General features: G+C 37.7%; 1 protein-coding gene across 1 annotated transcript in view; it reads right to left on the bottom strand.

The window, feature by feature from the left end:
• Positions 1 to 53: 53 nt before the first annotated feature.
• LOC107566051 (adenylate cyclase type 9-like) overlaps positions 54 to 27,611 on the bottom strand; it is a 40,490-nt gene continuing 12,932 nt past the window's right edge. Inside the window, exons 2-10 of the mRNA XM_016251427.1 lie at positions 14,411 to 14,574; positions 14,100 to 14,210; positions 12,723 to 12,970; positions 12,532 to 12,634; positions 10,075 to 10,283; positions 8,614 to 8,773; positions 7,112 to 7,260; positions 5,285 to 5,311; positions 54 to 4,433 (exon numbers count right to left, since the gene is read on the bottom strand). Coding sequence (XP_016106913.1) covers positions 3,137 to 4,433; positions 5,285 to 5,311; positions 7,112 to 7,260; positions 8,614 to 8,773; positions 10,075 to 10,283; positions 12,532 to 12,634; positions 12,723 to 12,970; positions 14,100 to 14,210; positions 14,411 to 14,574 — 2,468 coding nt within the window. The 3' untranslated portion in view covers positions 54 to 3,136. The remainder of the gene's footprint in view (positions 4,434 to 5,284; positions 5,312 to 7,111; positions 7,261 to 8,613; positions 8,774 to 10,074; positions 10,284 to 12,531; positions 12,635 to 12,722; positions 12,971 to 14,099; positions 14,211 to 14,410; positions 14,575 to 27,611) is intronic.

The raw sequence follows: 27,611 nt of genomic DNA on the forward strand, positions 1-27,611 counted from the left end.
TCACCATTATAAAAAAAACTATCCAGTTCTTCCACACATAAAACAGACACATGCCGCTTCTGGTATCTTTTCATTGTTTCTCTACTCTCGAAATCTGGCACATGCACATGTATCATCAACATTGAAACATGAAAATCAAATACAACAATACATGATTATGTACATACAAAGTGAGTGCACTGTGCAAATGTATACAGATTATGCTTTTTGCCTGAATATAGCGGCTAATAAATCAATACCCGCTGTGTTTCATGTACATAAGAACAAATTATTGAAGAACATGTGCTGCTGGGAAAAAAACAACAACAACAAAAATATCTTGCCCACATTCCACAGCTCTGTCTTACAGCTTCTGCCCACACCATTAAAATTCTTTGGTATACACATTCCCATATATGGCACAAAAATAATTAATACAAGCATGTGAAGTCATATTTAAGGGCACATTTTTAACACTCTTGAGCACCAAAACAAATGTGCAGATTTGCACTCAAATATTTCTCAGCCAATTAAGATTTGTTCAAATTTATACAAAACAAAACTGTGACGCAGTGTAATTCACGTGACAATGGCAAAAAAATTGAAAATAAAAACAACATATGATTCTCCAAACTGAAATCAATCCTTGATTTTCAAAACTACAATGCAGCAAACCTACAAGTACGCGGGCAGTGGTGAGAAAGTGGGAACAATCACATAAAACAAGATTAAATTCACACTTTTCCATTTTAGTTCATTTAAAATATCATAAAACTTTAGTAGAATTGAATCGGAGGCACTTTTCAAGAGTTTAGGCCTTAGGTGCTTGTTACGTTAGGGGAAACTGGGCGGCTCGCATGGACGTATAGACCCATTTCTCCTTGCTTTAAGTGGCTCCCTTTCATAAATATGCCCTTTTGATATTAGGCTCTGTGGCTGCACACAGATTCATGCACAGCCCCAATAAATACAAATGCATTTAATACAAAACCACATACATTATGCACAATTAATTATAATTCAATACTGTCAGCACTGGGCTTCTTTAGCCAATGGAGTGATACAATAACTCAAAGGTGAATGTGTTGGCTGGAAAGCAGTGCACCATAAAACAATTAACAGCAAAATCAAATCCCTTTTCCATCCCGAAAAGTTTCATTTAAAGATACACTGTACTTTTTTTTTTCTTTCTTTTTTTTAAAGGCTGGAATTATATTTCACATCAAAGAGGAAATAATAATATGATACAAAAACATAAAATTGCAGGTGTTCTGAAAGCTGCGGCATCAAAAGACACACTGATAGTTTGACTCTGAAGCAACCTGGTATTACAACTGAGGGAAAAAGAAAATGAATGAACAAAAAAAGCACTGGATTTTTTTTCCATTTTTGAGAACAAAGTAGTGATTGCTCTGTAAACAGAAATAAAGAAAGAAATCTGTCCTCAAACCTCAGAGCCAAGCTTATTCACTATACATGATGGCAGAGGATACAGATCCAACCGGTGTGGACTAATAAAGGACTTGCTTTGAGAAACTAAAATTGCTTTGCTCGACTGATGATTGAAATGTAAGACACATCGCGAGATATACTGCAGATTATTCTCTAGTGTTCTGAACTCATCAGCAACAAAAAAATCAGTTAAAGAAAAGCAAAGAAAATCAGATCTCTGCACAAATGTCGAAAAAAAAAATGTCAACAGAATTGACACTCAAAAAAAAAAAAAAAACTATCAGATACAAATCTTTTTTAAAAAGTAGGCAGAATAAATGCATTATAACAAAATTGCAAGCCGCTCGCCAAATATAGCAACACAAGAACCTTCTTCCTCAAGGCCATGGAGTGAACGGGTATCTCAAGTGCAGTGTGATCAACAAAAACTATAGCAATACCAACTCCGACTCTGCTGGCATGATCACAGTGAAAAACAACTGATTCGAATATGAAAAGGTTTGAGGCACTGAATGAAATGAATTAAAATGCACTGATAAACAAATTCATACAAAATCTGTTCAACTGAACCCTTCATTGAAGGTTTCGCTGGCTGGAGTTTACTGGAGGGAAAAACACAGTGGCACTCGTTCTGCTGTGTTAAGATCCTTAAATACGGTTAAGTGCCATGCTGAAAAAATTGATTTATTAATTTAATTTTGAATCCTGTAGGACATTCCCTCAGGCAATGAGAAACACTAAATTGTGGGGCTAAATTTTATGCAAAAAAAATGCACTGAACCTCCAAACACAGCATGTTTTCAACAAACATTATACTCTGAATATCCCAATGCATTACAATCATCGGCCCTTGTGTCCTCTAATGAAGGGGAGAGAGCGCACAGCATGGTTTCTGCCATCCTTATTGATTGCGATTCAAAAAATAAGGCTGACTGTGCTGTTTTTCCTCATTTTATGAGTTTAGGGTGCTACTGTGCGTGAGACATTTTACCTCCCATTGATAAAAGCTACATTGTTTCCTGCCATATATACTGGATATTAATATGGGCATTGTGGACAGAAGTGCCGGAAGCCCATCTTTATCTATCTGCCCTTGCCTTAGTTTCATTGTAATGTGATATAGGTGACTGCCCACATAGTAGAGCAGTGAAACTAATATACTGCATATTCATTATAATAACCTTAAAACATTAGCCTGTAATCCTGTTTCTAATTAGCAATTGGCTCGTTTTTGATTATTTTGTCTCAAAGAGAGAGAAAGAAATACTGAAATAAATGAAAAAATTAACATGGTATTAGAGGTGTAATACATTACAAAAAACAGCATTTTTCTCGGTCCACATCTTTTTTTTTCTTCAAAAAACCATGCTGATATATTTGTTCAAACATTTCTTTCATTTGTTCATTTGACTGATCTTACATATTGTGAAGGCACTTTATAAACAAAAAAAAATTGGAGAACATCAGAAATATTAACTCCATCCATTTGCCCCTCTGTGCTACACTGTGATCCACAAAGCAGATGCTTACCGCACCCATTTTTCTATTTAGGTCACGTTATCAACACATATGCCCTACATAGGCTAATGCTACTCATTGGAACTCCAACAGTTGTGGTCGGAAAAGCAGGAAGGAAGTAGAGCCTGAAAATTAACTGCTGATTGGCTCTTGACGAAGGTCAGCTGAGGTGAGGAGGAAATTTTAATCACTCCATTGCCCTGAGCTTTGTACGCTCATCTGCCTCGTCTTCTTCCTCTCCTTGTAAAGGTGTCTCTGGTCTGGCTAATGGTGCATATAGTTGTGCTATTGATTGAGGTTGTGTACCACTTAGCGATGGTGCTTGATAAGGACTCTGGTAATCCTTTTCTTTGAGCTCTGGGAGAGGAGAATTGTCTTTAGAGTCTTGGTGCAACTCCTCTGTAATCTGAGACGGGCCTAATCCACGGCCCTGAGGCACACCGTGGCCACTGATAGAGGCAACATTGGGAGAGGTGGATGGGGGGTTTAGTGGTGCAGCGGATGTTCTTGTTGTTGCATTGGCAAGTGTTGTGGGCTCTAAATGCACAACAGCACCATCCACCTGGCCTTGTTCCAGGCTTTGTGTGGACCCTGATCTGCCTTCATTCATTTGGGGATACAGGTAAGTCCTCATCTGCCCTTTCCCTTTCACGTTTACAGTGCCACGATAATCAAAGGCGTAGTTCATTCTATTAAGCACACAGTGGCTCTCTTCGCTAACCTGTATGCGGCACTCCACTCCCGTGCTGTCCATGCGGCTAGCGATGTTGACCGTGTCGCCCCATATGTCGTAAAGCAGCTTGGTAGTGCCGATGACGCCGGCAGTCAGGGGCCCGTGGTTGAAGCCAATTCGCAGCTTGAACTTGAAACCCAACATGTTCTTGTTAAAATCGTCCACCACACGCATCATTTCAAGGGCAAAGTCAAAGAGGGCACGTAGGTGGGTGTGCGGGTGGGGCTGCTCTTGGCACTGCTGCCCATTTAATCCAGACGCTGCCATATAGGTGGCACCAATGGTTTTAATCTTCTCTACATTTGAGAATGCAGGCTTGCGCAACAGTTCGTCAAAGTCTCCGATGAGTTCATTAAGTACTCTGTAGCACTCTTTCCCACCCTCATAGCTCTCTTCGTAGAACTCGCTGAAGTTGACAATACTCGCGAAGATGACTCCGACGTTCTCGTGATTTTTAGAGTAACTCTGGTTCACCTCCAGCTGCTCGGCAACATGGATGGGGATGATGTTACGCAGCAGCCAGTCCGCTTGATCTCGCATGGTCTGGATCTTGATGCGATGCTTGTCAGCTTCCACATTCCCGTGGTAATGCAGGCGGTAGCTGACCTCGAATTCCCGGTTGAGAAACCAAACCAGCATCAGCAGGAGGAAGAAGGAGAGTACGGTCTCTAGGACGAGCAGGTCGAGCGCTGTGGGCCCAGAGTCCAACTCACCTGTCTGATCTACTTCGGCACTCTGGTTACTCATGTTCCTGAAGGCAAGAGAAAGAGATTTCAGATTTGAGTGGTGTGTTCTACAGAATAATAACACCAACAATAGAAGGTGCTCAAAAACACCCTTTCATTTTTAAGATGTTTTAAGTCTTCAACCATGGCTGGAGCTAGGGGTGAGTGGACTTGTCACCTTTTCTTTATCATATGGCATTTTGACATTTAAGCATGCATTAACCTGAGATTAAAGCCTGGAATATGCTACCTAACCTTTGCACAGATTTTTGCCTCAATTTGCAGTTTGAATGAGACTGCACTAGTTACGGAAATTAAAAGCCAGTCTGCAGATTTTCAGGAATCGGACTTGATGGATTTCTCTCTCTCACACACACACACACACACACACAATTGCATGGTGATGATGGGCACAGACTATAATTTTTTAGCTTCAGAGTTCAGACTATGAGACCATTCAGTAGGAGAATTTCAATCATGTCTGATATTTTGAGCCGATTTTCGAACACATATTGTTGTAATTTATCATGTCTCATAGCAATGAGACATGTTTCTACGTGAGTTTGTTGCGTTTGGGACAACTTGAAAGTCTGGTAGTGTATAATTAGAAAATAGTTTATAATAGAACATAGATATGGTGAATTTTGATTTAATGTCAACTAAGATTAATTGACCCCTTTTAATTTTAGTTAGAGTCATATTAATTATGTCCATAAAATGACTTCCTGCTTATTTCATGATTTATAAAAGTGCATCATATTTTATCATCACACATTAATATACAAAATGTAAAATCTCAACCATCTTACAAATGTCAGCTCAAATCAGAGTTGGCATTAGTAATAGTTTTCTTGACATAAGTTAATAAAACACTCACCTAGAAGCTGGAAAACTGTCAGTGGCGCTGCAAAAAGAAAATGGTTTTCATCATAAATCAGAGTTCTCTACAGCGACCATACGTGTCCACCGGACTCTATGGTAGAGGTCTGCTACCCGACGGGTCCAGAAATACTTTCGGGTTGGGTTCGGGTTCATGTTTAATGAATAGCTTCGGGTTCGGGGTTATAGCTAAACTAAAACTATATGCAGGCTACGCTGCTTTCATAGACGCACGCACACACATTATTGCACACGACAACACACCAAGGAAACTTTTATTAGTAAAATAGCTTCGACAGGCTACTGAATCGCAACGTTATATTTCTCTGCAATGAGGGGGTAAAAATCGCTGTTTTTGAAGGAACTAAGCCTCTTTGCTTGTAGAGAGAGACGAGCAAACGCAGGTTCACACACGCAACTTTCATCTCTCTCTCTCTCTCTCGCGCGCTCTAATTGAAATAAATGATATAATTAGCCTAATTAATTCAAATAAATGCAATCTTACCGCACTGCATCTGTGTCTGATTTAAAGCAGGCTCAATGCTAACGAGCCTTAGCTGACGAAAATGACCATAATTTGCACGATGGAAGAATTATCGTCTTGTCGTATACAACCATTCAAAAACTCGGCAGAATTTATGTGACCGAAGCACCTATTGTTCATAAAATTTCATAACTGGTAAGTGTTTTTTCTTTTGCCTTGTGAACTGGCCGAGCCTTAATGATTCTTTTTCTTTACATGTATTTGCTTACTGACCATTGCATGCAATCGTAAAATACAGCATTTTTTAAAATTGGCTATTTCGTCGTGGGAAAAAATATATATAATTTCGGGTTCGGTCTCTAAATTGAACTGTGCCGCTCGGGTCGGGTCAGACGATCTCGGGTACGGGTCGGGATCGGGCTTCACTTTAAAGTCCGCGCAGACCTCTACTCTGGAAGCTGAGTGGCAGGTTTGCGTGGGGGATTGTGGAATTGATTGCTTTCAATATTAAATTATTTATTAAATGATTTTTACAGGCATACTTCTGTTGTTTTGGGTGGTATTGGATGGATTTCTTCAGCACTGGTGGACATGTACCATCATTGAACAGCCATGAGAGTAAAAAAAAATCACAAAACCATACAATCTTCTAAAACTATGTTTTCATTTTAAGCAATAGTTCACCCAAAAATGAATATTTGCTGAAAACTGACTCACTCTCAGGACATCCAAGATGTAGATAAGTTTGTTTCTTCATCAGAAGAAATTTGGAGAAATTTACTCCATTTACAATCACTTGCTTACCTCTGCAGTGAATGGGTGCCGTCAGAATAAGTTCAAATGGCTGACAAAAACATAATTTTGGACAATTTTCGCTTGTAAACGGAGCTTGATCTGTGCATATTTCTCTCCTGATTCAGATGATAACTTTTTCACTGGAGAAAGCAATATTATGGATAGAAGACTATTTTAGCTAGAAGCAATGGTTTGAATTTAAAATGATGGATTTGTTTCTTACAAACATGCAGCTTTTCTCGTCACAAGATGTTAACTGATGGACTGGAGTGGATTACTGTGATGTTTTTATCAACTGTTTGGACTCTCATACTGACGGCACCCATTCAACTGCAGAGGATTCATTGGTGAGCAAGTGATGTAATGCTAAATTTCTACAAATCTGTTCCCATGAAGAAACAAGCTCATCTACAAATTGGATGGCCTGAGAGCGAGTAAATCTTTAGCAAATTTTAATTTCCTTTTATTAATACACTAAGTTTATAATGGTAAAGTTTGTTGATACATTGCTGGCTGAACGGGTAACAAAAGTTGAGGCTGTCTAACCTGGGCCTAGTGGTGGCACTGTAGAGCAGGATGAGTAAAGACAAACCAGCTACAGTGGCCAGAGTTGAGCGCATCCAGAAACTCAGCTGGCAGAAGTTACAGTACTGGATAATAGCAATAATGAGAGCACAGCACAGGAACATGGTCACCTACACATCCAGAAAAGAAAAAAGCACATTTAAACAGTCAACCAATCACAGATACGCATATTTACAAACTGAGGCTGCGGGACTGTCTGTGTACTTAGACTTGTAATGAGCTTGTCAGCATAAAGTACATACAAATATAAAAGCCTCAAATCATACTGAACACTGGCTGCTGAGATGTTCGGCACAGTTTCGCATGTCATATTATGGCTTGATCCTGAAGAGTAACATCTTTGAAGCTTTAAACTCTTCCTCCAATTACCAGGCTTTCAAAGACACACTTTGATCTAACAGGCTTCAAGAAACTGTGCAAAAATTTACTTGAAGATGAAGATATCTTGTAGAGATAGTACCAACTCGATACTAAAATAATAAAAACAAAACCAACCAACTGATGCAAAGCTGAATTTTCAGCATCATTACTCCAGTCTTCAGTGTCACATGATCTTTTAGAAAACATTATCACTTCGTATTATAACTTCGAGTAGTGTTCGACCGATATAGGTTTTTTGACAGCCGATGCCGATATCTTGGAAAGCAGGGTGGCCGATGGCCAATATAATTGTATTTATTTTAATTAATATATATATATATATATATTTTTTTTTTTATAAAGTCAAGGTAACACTCATTTTACATATAGCACACAGTGAAAATGACATGAATATGGCAGTGGGCAAAAGCATAAAGCGCAGCATAATTTGACATCACGAGTTTAAAGTTTGTCGATCGCGCGTCTCCAGTGAAGCTGAACTCTCCTCCTGTCAGCATTCAATTCATATGAACCAACCGTCACGCAGAGCACACGCGATCATGCAGGACACGAATGCACACTTCACAAGATCTCAACTAGATTCGACTAAGTTTGCAAGGTTTGTGAAATTAAATGTTCATTAGTCATTCAAAGATTTGTTTAAATGATATAAATGTGTATTTGCTGAATGCTGATGGCAAACGAGAAAGTATTATAATGTTTGCCTTTCTATTACTAATAATACTGAAGCAATTGTTTTAATACTTTTTTGTATACATTTTAATTCCTTTGTTTAACAGTTATATCTGATTATTAGATAGACTTATCTATATTAGACAGAACTGAACGACGACAGCGAACAAGAGGGAGAATGTGAGCATTGTGTGCTCAGGCGCTGCCGCTCTCAGCACCGTCAAAATAAAAGTCCGCCTCGACCACATCGGCCAAACAGAAAAACTTATCGGCCGATGCCGATATTTGAAAAATGCCAAATATCGGCCAATATATCGGCCTTGGCGATATATCGGTCGACCACTACTTTTGAGCAGCAGCAAAAGGAGGAAGGACTGGTGAGGAGGTCACCTTCCTTCTCTCCTGCTCACCTGGATGGGCAGCTGCAGACTGTAAGCCAGGTGGGAGAAGACGGACACAGCAGGAAGTGAAACGAGCACAGCCCCGATCACATGACGCGGGAGCCAGCCAGACACCAGCTTCAACAGAGACCGGGTACAATTCTGTACATCATCCAGACAAAACACCATACTGCAGGAGAAAGATGGAGAGATCATTAAAGTTAGGCACGCACTGATATGAAAAACCCAACCGATAAACTGAACATTATTTCCATTTTATGCCTGATAGACAACCAATATTGCAGTTCAACACACAATTTTTTTAATGCTACAAGAGAATTTGGGCATCACAACATTTTAATAGATATAACAATAAAAATAGATACTGTTTTGAGATTTGAATTTCACTGTTAAATCATTATATATAAATTATTTGTCAGTTTTTTTTAAAAAAATCACTTTTAGAGAGATAAATGACGGGAAAACTAATCTAAATATAGAAGGAAATGACAAATGTCCAACTCACCGAATGGACAAAACGAGAGAAACCAGTTCCACCAGAGCAGCTGTGATTGCCAGACAGAGTGTGGTTGCCAGGGGCATCTCCATGGTAACAAGGGGATACAGGAAGCAAGCAAAGGTCAGGGCGAGAAAAACAGCACAAGACAGCAAAACATCAAGCAGCGAGCTGAAGACTGGACTTGCAAACGTCTGCACCGGCACCTGATTCAGCACCTGGAGGAAACGCAGAGAAGATGATACTTAGGTTTAGACCCTGATGCGATGAGGCGGCAGTTCTGTGAATAACCAGAAGAGGTCCATGCATGATTGTTTGAAGATCTACATACTCTCTTTGGCAGGAGTTTGTGTGTGTGTGTGTGTGATTATTTTAGTATCACTGAGATGATATGTGACCCTGGACCACAAAACCAGTCTTAAGTCATTTGTGTATATTTGTAGCAATAGCCAAAAATACATTGTATTGGTCAAAATTATCGATTTTTCTTTTATGCCAAAAATCATTAGGATATTAAGTAAAGATCATGTTCCATGAAGATATTTTGTAAATTTCCTACAGTAAATATAGAGCCAGCCAGACACCAGCTTCAACAGAGACCGGGTACAATTCTGTACATCATCCAGACAAAACACCATACTGCAGGAGAAAGATGGAGAGATCATTAAAGTTAGGCACGCACTGATATGAAAAACCCAACCGATAAACTGAACATTATTTCCATTTTATGCCTGATAGACAACCAATATTGCAGTTCAACACACAATTTTTTTAATGCTACAAGAGAATTTGGGCATCACAACATTTTAATAGATATAACAATAAAAATAGATACTGTTTTGAGATTTGAATTTCACTGTTAAATCATTATATATAAATTATTTGTCAGTTTTTAAAAAAAAATCACTTTTAGAGAGATAAATGACGGGAAAACTAATCTAAATATAGAAGGAAATGACAAATGTCCAACTCACCGAATGGACAAAACGAGAGAAACCAGTTCCACCAGAGCAGCTGTGATTGCCAGACAGAGTGTGGTTGCCAGGGGCGTCTCCATGGTAACAAGGGGATACAGGAAGCAAGCAAAGGTCAGGGCGAGAAAAACAGCACAAGACAGCAAAACATCAAGCAGCGAGCTGAAGACTGGACTTGCAAACGTCTGCACCGGCACCTGATTCAGCACCTGGAGGAAACGCAGAGAAGATGATACTTAGGTTTAGACCCTGATGCGATGAGGCGGCAGTTCTGTGAATAACCAGAAGAGGTCCATGCATGATTGTTTGAAGATCTACATACTCTCTTTGGCAGGAGTTTGTGTGTGTGTGTTTTATTATTTTAGTATCACTGAGATGATATGTGACCCTGGACCACAAAACCAGTCTTAAGTCATTTGTGTATATTTGTAGCAATAGCCAAAAATACATTGTATTGGTCAAAATTATCGATTTTTCTTTTATGCCAAAAATCATTAGGATATTAAGTAAAGATCATGTTCCATGAAGATATTTTGTAAATTTCCTACAGTAAATATATAAAAACTTAATTTTTGATTAGTAATATGCATTGCTAAGAACTTCATTTGGACAATTTTAAAGGTGATTTTCTCAGTATTTAGATTTTTTTGCACCCTCAGATTCCAGATTTTCAAATAGTTGTATCTTGACCAAATATTGTGCTATCCTAACAAACCATACATCAAATGGAAATTTATTCAGCTTTCAGATGATGTACAAATCTCAAAAAAAAAAAAAAAAATTACCCTTATGACTGGTTTTGTGGTCCAGGTTCACATATTATAGTTACATAACATAGATATACATTATAGTTTATTCATATTTTGAATGTTTTTTTTTTATGTTTTCAGTTTTTATTTTAATTTGGTTAACCTTTTAGTATTTAATTTCATATTTTTTTAATGTCTGTATAGTTTTTATTTGTTTTAGTTTATTTATTTTTAGTACATTGTTGAAATGAGAAATGTTGCCTTTGCAACTAGCTGAAATAAAATATTTTTTTGTATTTATTTTTATACTTTTCAGTTTTCTTTTTAATTTTAGTTAACGTTTTAGTAATTTTATTTGAGTTAGTCATTTTTTTGGCTTTTTAAAATACAGTGGGGCAAATAAGTATTTGATACACTGCCGATTTTTCAAGTTTTCCCACTTACAAAGAATGGAGAGATCTGTAATTTTCATCGTAGGTACACCTCAACTGTGAGAGACCGAATCAAAAAAAAAATCCAGAAAATAACATTGTATGATTTTTTAATAATTAATTTCCATTTTATTGCATGAAATAAGTATTTGATACAATAGAAAAATAGAACTTAATATTTGGTACTAAAAAAAAAAAAAATTACCCTTATGACTGGTTTTGTGGTCCAGGTTCACATATTATAGTTACATAACATAGATATACATTATAGTTTATTCATATTTTGAATGTTTTTTTTTAATGTTTTCAGTTTTTATTTTAATTTGGTTAACCTTTTAGTATTTAATTTCATATTTTTTTAATGTCTGTATAGTTTTTATTTGTTTTAGTTTATTTTATTTTTTTTAGTACATTGTTGAAATGAGAAATGTTGCCTTTGCAACTAGCTGAAATAAAATATTTTTTTGTATTTATTTTTATACTTTTCAGTTTTCTTTTTAATTTTAGTTAACGTTTTAGTAATTTTATTTGAGTTAGTCATTTTTTTGGCTTTTTAAAATACAGTGGGGCAAATAAGTATTTGATACACTGCCGATTTTTCAAGTTTTCCCACTTACAAAGAATGGAGAGATCTGTAATTTTCATCGTAGGTACACCTCAACTGTGAGAGACCGAATCAAAAAAAAAATCCAGAAAATAACATTGTATGATTTTTTAATAATTAATTTCCATTTTATTCCTGGCATTTTTTATTCATGTTTTGAATTAGTTTTTATTTTTTATATTTTCACTTTTAGCTAACATTTTTGTAATTTTGTTGTGTTTTGTCATATTTCATAGGTTTTCTTGTGTGTTTTTTTTTTTTAAATATGTCTATATAGTTTTGAATCATTTTTATTTCAGTTTTATGGGGTTTTTTAGTACATCAAGTTAAATCAAACGAAAATGAGAAATGTTGAAATAATTTTTAATATATATTTTAAGTAGTTTTTATGTTTATAATTTCAGCTTTAATTTTTAGTTAATGTTTTGTGTTGTTGTATTTTATCATTGTTTTTGTAGTTTTTTTTAATATACGTCTGTACAGATTTGATTCATTTTTATTTCAGGTTTAGTTTTTAAGCATTAAGTTAAACAAAATAAAAATGAGAAATTGAGAAATGTGGCCTTGGGAATTAGCTGAAAAAAAAGAAAAGTTTATATATATATATATATATATATATATATATATTTTTTTTTTTGTATTAATTTTAGTTAACTATAACCCAGGTATGTACCTCTGCATGGTAGCTGGTGCGATAAGCTGACTCCAGAGATTTTTCAAGGAAGTTCAAGCTCAGCTTGTTAATGGGTGGCTTGAAGAAGTAATCCTTCATCAGACTGAAACAAAGACATTATGGAGAAAACAAGGTGAAAATGAATGACTGAATTACAAAACTACTATTCAAACTAATCTTCTCTTACTCACCTGTCTTCTTTTATCACTTCCACAAAGTGCACGTCGCTTTTTTCCCTAAAGTTCTTGGAGCGCAGCGGGAGGATGGCTGAGTGGTCCATGCCGCTGGCGCTGCCTCCTTCTGCAGCCAGACTTCCCACCCAGCTCCTGTTCTTCTCCTGGAGTTTGTCGCACAGAGACGACTGGCTGACTCGCACCCGCTCCTCACACAGAGGACTCAACAGCCCGTTCAGGGTTTTAGGGCTACAGCCTGCAGGAAACTGTGCAAAAGAAAAATAATTATCTCAAAAGAGTCATTCGTTTAGGATTCAGACACTGGATCAGTTCAAAAGATTCATTTGTTCAGGAATCGTACAGGACTGGTTGTGCTGTAGTGTTCTCATTCTTCAAAATAAATAAAATAAAATAAATAAAAGGAAGTGGTTCCAACGCAGATCACTAAAAGACTTAGTTCGTTTAGGAATTGGACCACACTTGTTGTGATGTAGGTTTAGGTTTTTGATTTCACAAAAAGAATCAGAATCAGAAGAGCTTTATTACCAAGTATGTTTACACACACAAGGAATTTGACTTGAGCAGTTCAAAACAGCCATTCGTCCAGAAATAAGTTATAACGCCGATCACCAAAATGAACGAGTTCAAAAAGAGTCATTTGCATGGGAATCAGACTATGCTGGCCACACTGTATAATTTAGATTTACTAAAAATAACCAGTTCAAAAGAATCATTCATTCGGGAATCAGTTCTAATGCACTCAAAAGTGTCATTTGTCTGGGAATCAGACTACACTGTCCGCACTGTATGTTTATGATTCACTAAAAAGAACTGATTCAAAAGACTCATTTGTTCCAGAATCTGTTCTAATGCAGATCACTAAAAAGAACTAGCTTAAAAGAGTCATTTATTTGGGAATCTGACTACAATGGCCACACTGTTAATTTTTTTAATTCATTCATTCACTAAACAAAAAATGGTTCAAAAGATTCACTTGTTCATGAACTGGACTGCATTAGTCGTGCTGTAGGTTTCTGAATCATCAAAAAGAACCACTCGCCAAGTAATCATTTTTAAGGTTGACTAATTGATTGAACTTCAACATTTAGTATGGAAAAGAGCAGTGTTTTGGTAAAGTCGTATCAAATCTGCCATCTCCTAATGTTTATTTAGGACTAAAGGTATATGAAAACTCTTAGCTGAAGTGTAATTCTCCTACTAATTACATCAATCTTGCATACTATATTTATATAAACAGCCACTAATGACTGGCATTTCAGTGTCTGCTGATGAACACCAGCTGAAATAGTTTTGGGTTCTTGGGTGTGTGCTTCCATTGTGCAATTACTGAGGCTTTTTTGTTGGTCTTCATTCATTGTTGGTTTTATTTTGTACCTTGCTGCTGCTGTTGTCTCTGTGTTCATCCTGGCAGCCATTTCGAGTTGCTTCATCTGCTACAGGATCGTCAACAACATCTACGGAGATGATACAGGATGCACACATAGGCTGCGGAGAGAAAGAGGCAAATAACAGAAAGAAAAAGAATAGCTAAATTAAAAAAAGAAATTACCTGAAGAAAGTTTTGAAATGACTATGTCATTATCATTATCATTATCATCACTACTACTAATATCATTCACTATCACTTGTGTAATTGAAACACCGCATTTATGTGTGTGTGTGTGTGTGTGTATAGAGGGCTGTACCTTGCCGTGCGAGAGAGGTTCAGCGACGGTGCAGTGTGAGAGATCTGGAGTGTGTGTGTTTGAGGATGGACTCAACATCTCGCTGAAGTCTCGGCCCAAACTGAGCTGGGAACAGCCACACTGCGAGCCCATCTTCCATCCCGAGATCAGATACGTCTTTAAACCTACAAACAGAAGACACATGTACAAATGTATGAAAATCCCTTAAGTCTTTCATCTACATATTTCCCAGCAGTCCTTAGAAAGTTTTCCCACAAATCTATAGCACATATTTGTTTGTTTTTTACGTTAAAAACTATAGCTGTGGGGAAAACAAATAATAATCTGATCAGTCCTTTAGAAAGCAAAATGAAAAAGAAACATCAAGATTTTTTGAAAGTTAAACTTTAACAGACATATATATTTTTTTACATTTTTTTCTTTATGGTAAAAATAGATTAAAAATCCGGAACATGCGGTACTTGGTAGATTATTGTTCAAAGGTTTGGGGTTGGGAAGATTTGTAATGTTTTTGAAAACCAGGTTGCTCATTAAGGCTACATTTCTTTGATCAAAAATACAATAAAATAGTAATATTGTGAAATATTATTACCCTTTGTTTTCTATTGTAAGATTATTTTAAAATGTAACTTATTCCTGTGACGCAAAGCTGAATTTTCAGCATCATTACGCCAGTCTTCAATGTCACATGATCATTCAAATATCATTTTAATATGCTTTCTTATCAACATTGAACAGTTGTGGCTGCTTAATCTTTTTGTGGAAACTGTGAAACATTTTTTTATTCAGGACTCTTTGATGAATATAAAGTTTCAAAAAGCATTTATTTGAATTAGAAATCTTATATGATATTATAAATATCACTTTTGATAAGTTCAATGCATATTTGCTAAATAAAAGTATTAGTTCATTATAAAATAGTAACAATCATTAGGATGTATAAGAATTGACTTGCATGGTTTGAAGGTTCAGGTTAAAAAAAATTGTCATTATAATATGTAACTAGTGAATAGCAATTGGTCGGCATAAAGCATACAGCTTTAAGACTTGTTCACACCGGGACGAATATCGCGCGCGATTATCGCCGACGTTTAACGCCTCGTGACTAAAAGGGCGCCAATGTGAGTGTGCACACCGAAGCGCAAAACGGGAGGCGTAAAATCGCCATTTTTTAAAAACCGACTCGGGCTCGTTTTTTTTGGTTTGCCGCGCCACGTTAAAAACTGGCCGACCAATGAGATTGGCGCATTTGTTCACGTGCCTGGAGCTGCTGAAGTTACAGTAAAACACGACTTGGTGGCGCTCAAGCACAAAACGGTCTTGCCGAGCACACATTGATACCTAACGACGAAGAGGAAGTAAGTAGACCAAGAAGATCCTTTGAGTCTCGTTCAGCAAAATGAACAAATCTTTTTTCGAGTCATTTCGTTCATTTTAACAAAATATAATTAAAATGTTATGCGTTACTTCCCTAATATGTCTACTACTTAAGCAAACGTTGATCACACTACAAACTAGGGATGCACGATATATCGGCCACCATATCGGTATCGGCCGATAAATGCTCATTTTTGCTGTCACGCTAACCACCGCACCACACACACACACTCTGCTCCGGTCCAGAGACACGATAACACGGAGCGGATCACAAAATGTATAGGAGCAATTTGAATTCTACACAGAATGCTATATTTTATAGCAATATGGATGAGATTGTGGCTGGTATATCCTGTCAAATGCGGCTTTACAGAGCTCAACGGCTCTGAACGGCTCTAACCCAAACTGTGATATAAACGAACGCTATTGGCTATTTTAAAAAGGGGCGGGGCTGCTTGATATGTCCCGCCCTGTCTTCCTGTTTCAGTTGAAATTACGTCAACAGAGTAACTCTGCGTGTTTCTAAGCATTTCAGGGGACCTTTAAGCGCCATCTAATCAAATGTCAGGGAGTGAATTTGCACGTTCACTCGGCTCATCGCAAGCGAAAATCGCTTGGGTATGAACACAAAAGACGCGTTGAAAAACGTTGGCGATAAGCGAGCGCGATAATCGTCCCAGTGTGTACGAGGCTTCAGGCTACAAGATTAATGATTTATAACTGTAAAATGAACTGTAATTGGATGATCTCGTTTCCGCAAATCTTCTCTCCCTGTGAGGGCAAACAACATCTGATCCAGCACTGATACTACACAACGAGTGCTTAAAAGCACCTGAGCAGGTTTGTTTCAGCGCTGGTGTTTACATTAAACAATACTAAGCACGAGGATGAGCGCTTCTGTTGTACCAACACACACTCTCGAGTGCACAATGGAGAGGCTCTGTTGTACCAATACAGGAGAAAACAAACAGAAAGCAATTATCAGCCTGTTCAAACATACGGCTCACGAGCTAACCACGTTACGCTTATATATAATCTTCGAAAACACACACAGACTAAGTGTCAGCGCTAACACCGCTGCGGGGAAATGCTTGTGCATATTTGTACATAAACTACTTTGTGTAGCCTGCAGGAACACTTTCTCAAAAGCTCAGGCGAGTTCCTCGAGCAGCTTCTGGGAGACATGAAAGACGCGGCAGAGAATAAACAGGTCTGTACTCTCGGTCATAACTCACCTGATTTGTGAGCGAGCAGCCTAACAAACCCTCAAAAGATCAGCTCTGCTGTTTCTCACACACATACTGTACACACAGCAGCACAACCATGCAATAGTCTACGCCAGGGGTCGCCAACAGGCAGACTTCGGTCCCAATCCGAACCATGAAGCCTTTTGACATAATGAAATAAATAAATGCCAAACACTGTTTTCTAATAAAATAAAATTTCTATCAAGCACATCAAAGTCAGCTCAGTAGAGCGTCACGGGTTGATACTGTTGCTACGTTCAGACGTTTTAAGGCTGAAATGTGAAGTTTATAGTTTTATAAAACTTTTTGTTTTTTGTGAAAACCTGTATCTGAACTGTAAATCATGCTTTTTACAGTCATAAGACTTTTTAAGACATGCACAAATAAAATTACTAAGTTTGAGCTTAAATATCCTGCAAATATCCTGGTCTGGCAAAACCAGTCAATTTATGTTTTTCTATATAATTGTCCGGACCTCGGCTGATGAAGAGGGTTCATTACTGGACCTCAAGCAATTTTAGTTGAAGACCCCTGCTCTACGCAGTTATTTAAAATGTTCATATAATTGTGATAACCATTATTGTGCAATTTAAATGCTAGTCACATACTGCCAGCCAAAAAATAAAAAATAAAGAAATTAAGTGAATATATTATAAATATTAAATGTAGCAAATGTTGCAACAAGCAAATGTCAATGTTGATAACAGCATTATTATTATTATTATTATTAGAGAAACAATATTTATTTTTATTTTAAATATGTATTATATATTTTACATTTTATTATTATTATTACAAAATATTAAAGGTTTAATTATTATTATTATTATCATTGAATAAAAATAGATGAGAAACATTCAGTACAATTATTTTATGTTTTATGTTATTAGTATTATTAACAACAATACATTTTATTAAATAATAAGAGAAACATCTAGTAAAATTGTACATTTTATTTTATAATTTATAAAATATTTTACAAAATATATTACTATTTTTATTAATATATTATTATTTTTTATTATATTAATATTAGTAGTAGTAGTACTAAAAGAGAAACATTATTATTGTTTCTCTTATATTTATATAATATTATAATATTAGTACTATTATTATTTCTATAATGATAACAAGACAACAAAAACATCTATTATTAGTAAATATTCATATTTAAAATTGAATTAAAAATGTCATTCTACCCATGTGCAATATTTGTTACATTTATTTTTATATTTAAATTGTATATTACCGTCATTTTTTGAAAATAAGTAAGAATCACATAAAACAATAAGACCAGTTTTCTGATGTTTCATTTATACTCTTCACAAGTCAACCTACAAATGGCTTATTATTTACACATTAAACTGGTCGAATAATAAAAAGTGTCTGATGTGCAAATTTTAACAGTGCATGACAGAGTCTGTGGTATTAAGATGCAACTTCAGGATGTGGCGATTTTCCCTCTCAAAATGATGTACTTTCCCATCACCAGCACATACTTTCAGTGCATATCGCAAGCTTGCAAACTGATATTCAGCCACTGTTTCATGATCAGCCACAATGAGCCACTAACACAAGGCCGTTTCTGAACAAGCTTGGAGCCAAAGTACACACAGATCGGTACATATAAAATTGACAGCCGTCCAAACACAATCGGGCTGCAGAAGCCACATCAATGAGCCATTCACAAACATCCCTTTTAGCCTCTTTGTGCTTAGAGACGCAGATTAATAAAGACCTGAGCCATAATCCAGAACAGAGCTAATAAGCTTCTGGGTCAGAACCTGTATGAGCTGGATGGCCATGTGGACTAGGGCTGTGCGAATAATCGAAATAGTCATAAAATCGCGATTTGAGCATGCACGATTTCTAAATCGCTTTATAGCACGCAGTCATGCTGCGATCGTTTCCGCATGGAGTCCATTTCTGCTGTGCTGTATGCACAGCGCATTATTCGCGGTAAAAATTTACATGGATTGACACGGAAATTTAGTAATTACACCATAAATGCATATAATTAAAGTCTACTGTTTCACAGTCAACACATGGCTAGATTTAAAAGTGCACTTTTAGATAAACAACGCAATAATAGATGGCACTCGTGGTGGTAGTTAAACAAATGTATATTTATTGAGTTTAAACGTGAATATGTCTATGAAAGATTGTATTACTGTACTGTGATAAAAGAGAATAACAATGCTGAAAAAGCATTTTCAGAAACAACGTTTGGATTTGAAATCAAAATAATGGATAAATGTCGTGTTTGTGGTACACAGCCGCGGATCAGGAGCGGATTGCAAACGCGTCCTGTGCGAAAGCAAAATGAGTCCGTGCTGCTTCTGCACCACATACACATACTGTATACACACTGCAGACGGAGTTCTGTGAACTTGGCACAACAAATCTAGTTCAACATCTGAGGCAACGCCACAAAGAGCTCTATGACCAATGCATGGCAAAAAAAATCCCTGGACACGGGATTTTTTTCTTCCTGCCATACGTCTATTCTAGAGACATTTTGTTACACCTTTACTTAGTGATTATTTTGCCTTATGTCTGTTTTAGAGACACGTTACAGCTTCTTGATAAAGCTCTAATTGGTTTTCTTTTGGAAATATGTTTCAAATTCACACTGAATGCATTTATGACTGTAAAGCATGTCTGCATGTGTCAAAATCGTGATTAAAATCGGAATCACAAAATTGATCAAGAAATCGCGATAGGTTTTTTTTTTTTGTACATATCACACAGTCCTAATGTGGACCCGCTCCTCCCAAGAGATCTGGACTCAAGGAAGTCATAAATAGTCCTTTGACCTCTCAAACATGGGAACTGAAAGCAAGCTGGGATCAGGGGATATTCTTGCAGTACACACAACCCTGGAGGCACAGCCGTCTTCCAGTGCACTGCTATAAAATAATTCAACATAGCTGGGAATCCCAGCCTGGGATTTAACCGTGAGGTTCCCCGGACTAGAATTTCCATTGAAGCACATTAGCACACAGACCCACAAAGAAACGGACTCATGCAAACATTCAAGAAGGTGCATCTATAGTTTATCCTACAAAAGTCTTGTGAAAACTGTCCTGTGACTTATGGAACATGAACATGTTCATATCCATTGCTTTATGTACATTTGTTTAGCTAGGACACAAAGAGCTTTTATCATAACACAAGTCATTTACATATAGAAATCATAAAGATACAGTAGCATAGAGAGCACATTTAATTCTAAGGGTCAGTGAGAGGGTGAAAACTTGGTACAAATTTTTCTACAAGAAATACTGACTAACACCAGTGGAATTCAAAGGGGAAAATAAGCGGAACTAAAGGCAGGTTCTTTGCCTCTGATGCCATTTCCTCTCTAGCAGTATCTATTGGTTTAGTCATTGACAATAGAAACTGTTCTGGGTTTATTGTGGGTTCAGTTGGGAACCTTGTGAAGCAGCATCACAACTGACGTAAGTATCATAAGACCACATACAAAGCAAGTGTGAGTGTCATACCAAGCATAACTGGAGCCTTGATTCCTCGCATTACTCTAAAAGATAAATGAAAGCATTGGCTCATTAGCAGTTGTGCACTGCAGCGCACACAATGAACAACAACTGGTGAAGAAAAAGACAAGACTTTAAATATTAATACAGAAGATCTGATAAAAAGCATGTGGTCATTGATCAGAGGAGGAAAGACCATCTGCATGTAAGCGAGATAGCGAGAGTGAATGATCTCTTGATGGACTTTATCGATCACCATTAATAGTGAAGCATCCACTCAGCATGCCTCAGCACAAAGTTCAGCTTGGGATTTTGTATCGTAACAATAATAGGGTCAATAAACTATAACTGTGACTATATTGACATGCAATATCGTTGACGAAAAAAGACGAGACTAAAATGCATTTTAAAAATAACACTATACCAAAATTTATTTTAATTTTTGTCGAAAAAAAAAAAAAAAAGAGCAGACAAAATATAATTGTGGATTGCTGTACACACCTCTACTACATGAGCTTTCATGTGTGCGGTTGCCAGATATCAAGGATAGCATCTGACACCAGGTCTAATACTAAGACTAAGACTAAATTAAAAACGGCTGACAAAATTAACACTACACAGAAGTCACTTTTATAAAGAAGTCTTACAGGTACAGTAGCCAAAACAAGGAGATTGATCATACCTGGAGGAAGCTAACTGTTAATATTCTTATTCATCTCAATGGCAGTTGCTTGGCTAGTCCATGTCCTCGCCATCTTGCCATCACGGACTGGCTGATGGCACCACAAGAACATTCACAGTACCAAACCCTTCACTAGCAACTAACCTGCTGTTGCACACAAGAGATTGTTTCCAGGGTTCTCTAAAAGGTGACGTTTCCATCACCAAACTGGCTAGCTCAACTGATTTGCATACAAATGGAGCTGATAAACTCAATGTGGACATGTACAGATTGACAGAGTAACCACAAAACTGGCATCTGAACCACAATTGAAGCAGAAGTGAAGTTTGTAGCTTGCAGGCAGATGTTGCCACTATAAAAAATAAGGAGCCAATAACAAATGTTGCAACTCGGCAACAATCTCTAAAAATCACACAGCAAGAGGCTGAGAGCAATCAAGTCTTGATTAGCAAAGTCCTGACCTTACTGGAAGGAACAGGTGGGTATTCATAAAACTCAAATAGAAGGGCAATCAAAAAGCAAAGACCTAGACAACAGGTCAAGAAGGAATAAACTGAGGCTTTTGGGAATAAATGTGAAGGCTAGCAAGGGTTTTGTCATCACATCTGTCAGAGCTAGGTAAGGCCTATATTGGTGCTTTTCCACTGCATGGTACGGCTCGGCTCGGTTTGTGTTGCCACTGCAGTTTAGTATCGCTTTAGAGTGGGCAGGATTATAGACATGTTGTTATAGTTGCGCCGCCTCTACTGCTGTGCTGAGCGACCTCCTGAAAACCTTTTTCTTTCCACGTCGTTCAATCATGCTCTCGCTGGATCCGCTCCTCGGCTATCAATGAGAGGAACATCTGTACTCCCTTAACAGACCACGAAACAGCCATTATTTTGTTGTTTAAAAAAAGGTGTGCTCATTCGAAACTACTGCGTTCGTTCAAAAAAAGTTGCGTTCGATCCTCGCTGACTGTCCTGATTTAATCTAGCGGGTCTAGTGTCTCGTGTCGCAAGTTCAATGACGCAGGTAGTGGCGATTCTCTTTTTCTTTTTTTTTTTTTTTTACTGCAAGTGCACTTATCTCCCTTCTAAGCTGCTATCAACCACTGTTTCACTGTCACGCTCTCTTCGTTTTTAGTGTGCTTTTCCACGGAAGACCAAAGATAAGCCTAGTCTTGTCAGGGCAGGATGCCCACGGCAGGTCGGGTAAAAGAGATTGAGGGACTGCCTCTTCACATGGACCGACTGTGACATTCCTCATGAGCATCCAAAGTCTCCAAAGCATCCAAAGTCTCCAGAGTCAATCGCTTCGTATTACTCCATTCATTGCAGAAATGAAGGAAGAAAGAACAGGGACCCTCCTGAAAATGAGACTTACCAGGTCAAAGTAATTTTCCATTTTATCCAACTAGTCCAGACTCTGAGATATTCTGGTCCTTAGATATGGCTCAGGTTCCTCCTCCTACGCAAATCTACAGGATTTTCTAGCAAGTCCGACTGCCAAAAAGGTTTAATACTTAAGGGTTAGGGGTTTGTTCCAATCCCTAAGTCTTAAGTATGACCAATAGTTTGCCCTAGGAAGCACCCTTTGAAATGTTAGAGATTACCTTACAATTTTCCTGCAATACTTCAGAGCATCTTAATAGTGAGGTCTGTACTGTTAACCGACTGCAGGAAGCTTGCCCTGCATTCACTTCCTGTCACATGACCTTTGACCCAAGCAACTGTGGTCTATGCCCTGCTGGGTCACATGCCCCTACTGAACTCCAGAAGAGACAACTTTACGCATCTAGAGTGCCTGGGTTTATCCCAAAACATATCTTTTGGCTGACAAAAATACCCAGTGGAAATTTAACAAGCTAATTAGCGCAATGCGAGGACAACCTGTCCCATACTCTCAATGCGTCTCTTTCTCTGAAAGACAGTAGTAACTTACTCCCACTCTCTCTCTTCCTCTCCTGTCTAACCACAATGTTTCCACTCGTTCTGCCAACCTCCGTAGTGCAGACAAAAACAGAGGGAAGGGGAGCAGAGAGGAACAAAAGATGCAAGAGATGATAAAGTGACAAAATCAACAGTGTGTGAAGCATTAAATGACCTTTCAGTTATTTTTGGGGGGGGTGCCATCGTTTTGGGGTTCAAAACCTGATCACATTATGTTCCGAGCTGAATGGAAAGATGCTCGTCGGCTCTAGGCCAGATGTTTTCACACAGTTTCCTGTTTGCATATCTTTGGTTTTCTCTTTATGAATGGGTCTCAGATTTTTCCACTCGTCCATTAGCCCCGTTCTTTCTTCTTTCGGACTTCCTGTCTCCAGCTCTCTTTCCGCATGTCTTCTGTGAACTGTGTCCTTGCTGTTCTGCTGATAATTCTGTTTCCATTTCTCTTGCTTTCTCAGAGATGGGCGGAGAATGAAGAGACAAGTAGAAGAGGATGGGAGAAATAGAGAGTGTGCATCCAGTGTGGTTTCTGATGACACCATATTAGGACACAGTGATGAGCCCAAGGACACTGCTCAAATCCCACCCCCACTATCTCACTCAATTCAATTTAAAGCTTTACTGGTATGAAATATGTTTTGTATTACCAAAGAAATGACATTAAAAAACTAAAGAGAAGCTATAAAATATTAAACCAGTACAGGCCACAATAATAAATTAATTTGCTGAACAAATTAACAATTTACTTAATCTAGCATGGTCAATTTAATGCCTTATGTGATTAATCGTAAATACAATATGCACATGAATTTTGAGATATAGAAATAATAGAATAATGAAATGTAACATTTGTGGTGTCCCAAAACCACTGGTCTTTACAAGCACGTGGCAGGACAAAGACGTCCAAAGAAGTTCTGCTTTAAAGAGAATGAATTAAGAGTTAATTTTCCCATGAGAGTTTATATAAAAATAACAATAATAATCAACCCTTGTGACCCATCCCTACAACGTACATCATTAAAGGGGTCATATGATGCGATTTCAATTTTTCCTTTCTCTTTTTGAGTGTTACAAGTTCTTGGTGCATAAAGAAGATCTGTAAAGTTGCAAAGACTAAAGTCTCAAATCCAAAGAGATATTCTTTATAAAAGTTAAGAGTCAACCACGTCTACCTAAAACGGCTTGTTCTAACACGCCCCCACATGTCTACGTCATGATGTGGGAAGATTTGCATAACGCCACCCAAATATTCTCGCAAAAAAAGAAGGCGTAACTTTAATTCTCGCTGTTGCCGCCGCTGCCATGTTGTGGAGTCGCTGTGTGTTTCGTTGTGAAAGCGAAACTACTTTGTTTGACCTTCCAAAAGAGGACACAACTAGAAATCAGTGGTTAAGTTGTATTTACATCACTGTTCCAGAACAGTTCAACCCAAATATTCAAATGTGTGCTGCGCATTTTATGCAGGATGAGGACGGTTTCCTGAACCAGTAGCCTACACTGCGTCTGTGGCACAAAGGTTGTTTCTATAAAGTTGGGCAGTTCCAACTTTGCAAGGACAGTCTGGCGCTTCTGACTCACAGTCTGCAAGTACGTTTTTTATATTTAAATAATTTGCCACTGATGATTCAAACGCGAGTTTTGGGCAGTGTAGAGTAGGGCTTGTTGTTTGTCGTTTCTCCGATCACAAATGCAGACATGGTTTTATGTTTACGCAGCGTGATACGCAACGCAACACGTAAAAAGACAGTACGAGTCATTATAATCAGTAATTATGTCCCCACTGGACGCAACAAATGCCTCATTTGTAATGGGCTTTATTGGTTTTGTCTCGTCTTGCTGGGAGATGGCATCACAGTATGCTAAGGGGCGTAACATTTCCATCACACTCTTGAGGCATTCGGCCAATCACAACGCACTGGATAGCTGGCCAATCAGAGCACACCTCGCTTTTTTAGAATGATGAGCTTTGTAAAAATCGACGCGTTTCAGAAAGGCGGGACAGAGGAGAAACAATAATGTACATTATATGGAAAATAATTTGTTTTTTTAACCTTAAACAGCATAAACACATTGCATTACACCAAATACACAAAATGTTCTTTTTAGCAACGTCATATGACCCCTTTAATGCCTTTATTTATTTTAATTTTTTTAAGTTGTTTGACACCGTCTACTCTCAATTCAGTGACAGATAACATTCCCATTTCTGTTTGTCTAAAAATTATTTATTTTTTTGTTTATAGGTATAGAAGCTGTTGTGATTAAATGTTTGCAGGTACCTCTTGCTCTTTCTCCCTCCATTAAAACTCTGTTGTTATGGTTACAACGCTGAAATGAGCCCAGAGAGTGCAAAGGGGGTCCCCCCCTCTCTCTTTTCCATTGGACTCAATCATGTCCTCTCATTCTCTCTGGTGTCAAGCACACAGAATGACGCACAGGGTGAGCAAGTTGCGTCATACTGACACACATGGACCTACAGCAATGTCCCTCAAATGAACAGTGACCAAAATGAATGAGACACATACTTTTCTCTTCGTTTCTCTCCCTCCGACAAGCACACAATGGTTTGCTGAATCACTGATACATTAAACCATATCCTGTCCCAAGAGCACATTATCATCCAATAGCATGATTGGGCATTCCAGTTTTTATTTTTGTAATGCATGCATTACACATTTGCTACAACAGGACATTGACTCAGACTGTAGTATCACTAATGTCTCCAGACACACACTTGTGACCTTCAGTGCGAGTTGCATGACATGCGTTGCACATTTGCACCTTGACACACCTGCCCACATACGCAGAGCTGCAGCATCAGATCTGGTATGCCAGATTCCCAGCAGTGACACATAAAGCTTGAGTGTGTTTTTAAAAGCAAGGACACTAGTGGCGAGGGATCACGCGCACATACTAGGGCTGCACGATATATCGTTTCAGCATCGATATTGCGATGTGCGCATCCGCGATAGTCACATCGCAGGATGTGCGATGTTTAGTACACTGATCGTTATATTTATACTAATCGTTTTCTTTGCTCACACACAGACACCGCGTTTACACCAAACGCAACAGCCGTACAGAGAAACTCATTTTAAATACATTTAGTAGCAGAGCTACTGCACACTATTTTCAGTGCTGGAAATCCGTTTATCCCTTGTTAAAACTTCCGTGTCGTCGTGGAGAGCGCAGGTCATGGACGCTTAGCAACGGCAAACGCCACGAAAGCGCAAGCTCCCGAGCGCTTCGGAAAGAAGGAGAGTGTGGCGTGGCTGGCGTTTTCCACACGTTTTTAGGCGCGACATGTGAATGGCCCCAAAATCTGTCTACACCGGATGCGACACAGTGACCGTTGCATATCATTTGAGCTTTGTGTCAGTACGTCATAAACGATGCATCAGTTTACTGTCTGGGATTTGTCGTGTCGCGCCGCATCCAGTGTAGTCAGTCACACAGCATCACTGATTAAAATGGGTTCATAGTATTTTGTCGTGCCGCGCCGCTCGCGTCCGGTGTAGACACCGTGAGAGCCACGTAGATGCACGTGAACATCGAATTCCATTCACTTCTGCGTCTATTTGTGCCTGAAATACTGTGCTCTGCAAGTATCCTTGTAAACACAGTTGCTTATGGCTTAGGTGAAGGTAAACGGATGTGTAACAGTATATTGGTTCACAGTAGTTTAACGTTCCTGTTGCTTTCTGTGTCATGAACGTTAATCAAACAACAAAACACAAAGAAAACTCACTTTTGTAGCTTTAACACAGATTTATTAGATTTAATTTATAGTGAAAACCTATGCAGTGTTATTTACATTTGATTATTCAATTTCTGTACCTGAATACTGTTAGATGAATACTGAATACTGAATACTGAATACTTGCCTGAAAAATATAAAGCACTGCTTATTTCATTTGTATCTTTGTTCTGTTATTTATCTATGAATGTAATTTGTTCATTTCCTATGCTGATTTACTCGCCAACAAAATCACCCCAATCACTGATAATTTTTTTCCAAATCGAGCTATTGAAGTCATCTGATTTTTTTTTCGTATCACAATAATTGCAGGGGGAAAAAAAAAAATCGCAATGTGAGTTTTTTCCAAAATCGTGCAGCCCTATATACTATACACCTGATGAAGCGCCTGTGTGCACTATGCATCACTGTGTGAGAATGTCAAAAAATTTATATATTTTTGGAGCTGTTGTGTGACAACTTTTTTTAGTTATTTTTGTCCGAGCACCCACTTTGAGCAATTTGCCAGTGATGTGCACACTTTTGTTTTGCGTACAAGTAAAAGCTGAAATAAAATAAATTATAAATTAAATAAAAAAATTAATAAAAGTAAAAATAAAAATTACACAATTCTAAAAAGATGTTTATAGTAATATACATATATATATATATATATATATATATATATATATATATATATATATATATATGTGTGTGTTATATATCTGTATTAA

Source organism: Sinocyclocheilus grahami, unplaced genomic scaffold (assembly GCF_001515645.1).
Source record: "Sinocyclocheilus grahami isolate Dianchi unplaced genomic scaffold, SAMN03320097.WGS_v1.1 scaffold1042.1, whole genome shotgun sequence".
NCBI lineage: Eukaryota > Metazoa > Chordata > Actinopteri > Cypriniformes > Cyprinidae > Sinocyclocheilus > Sinocyclocheilus grahami.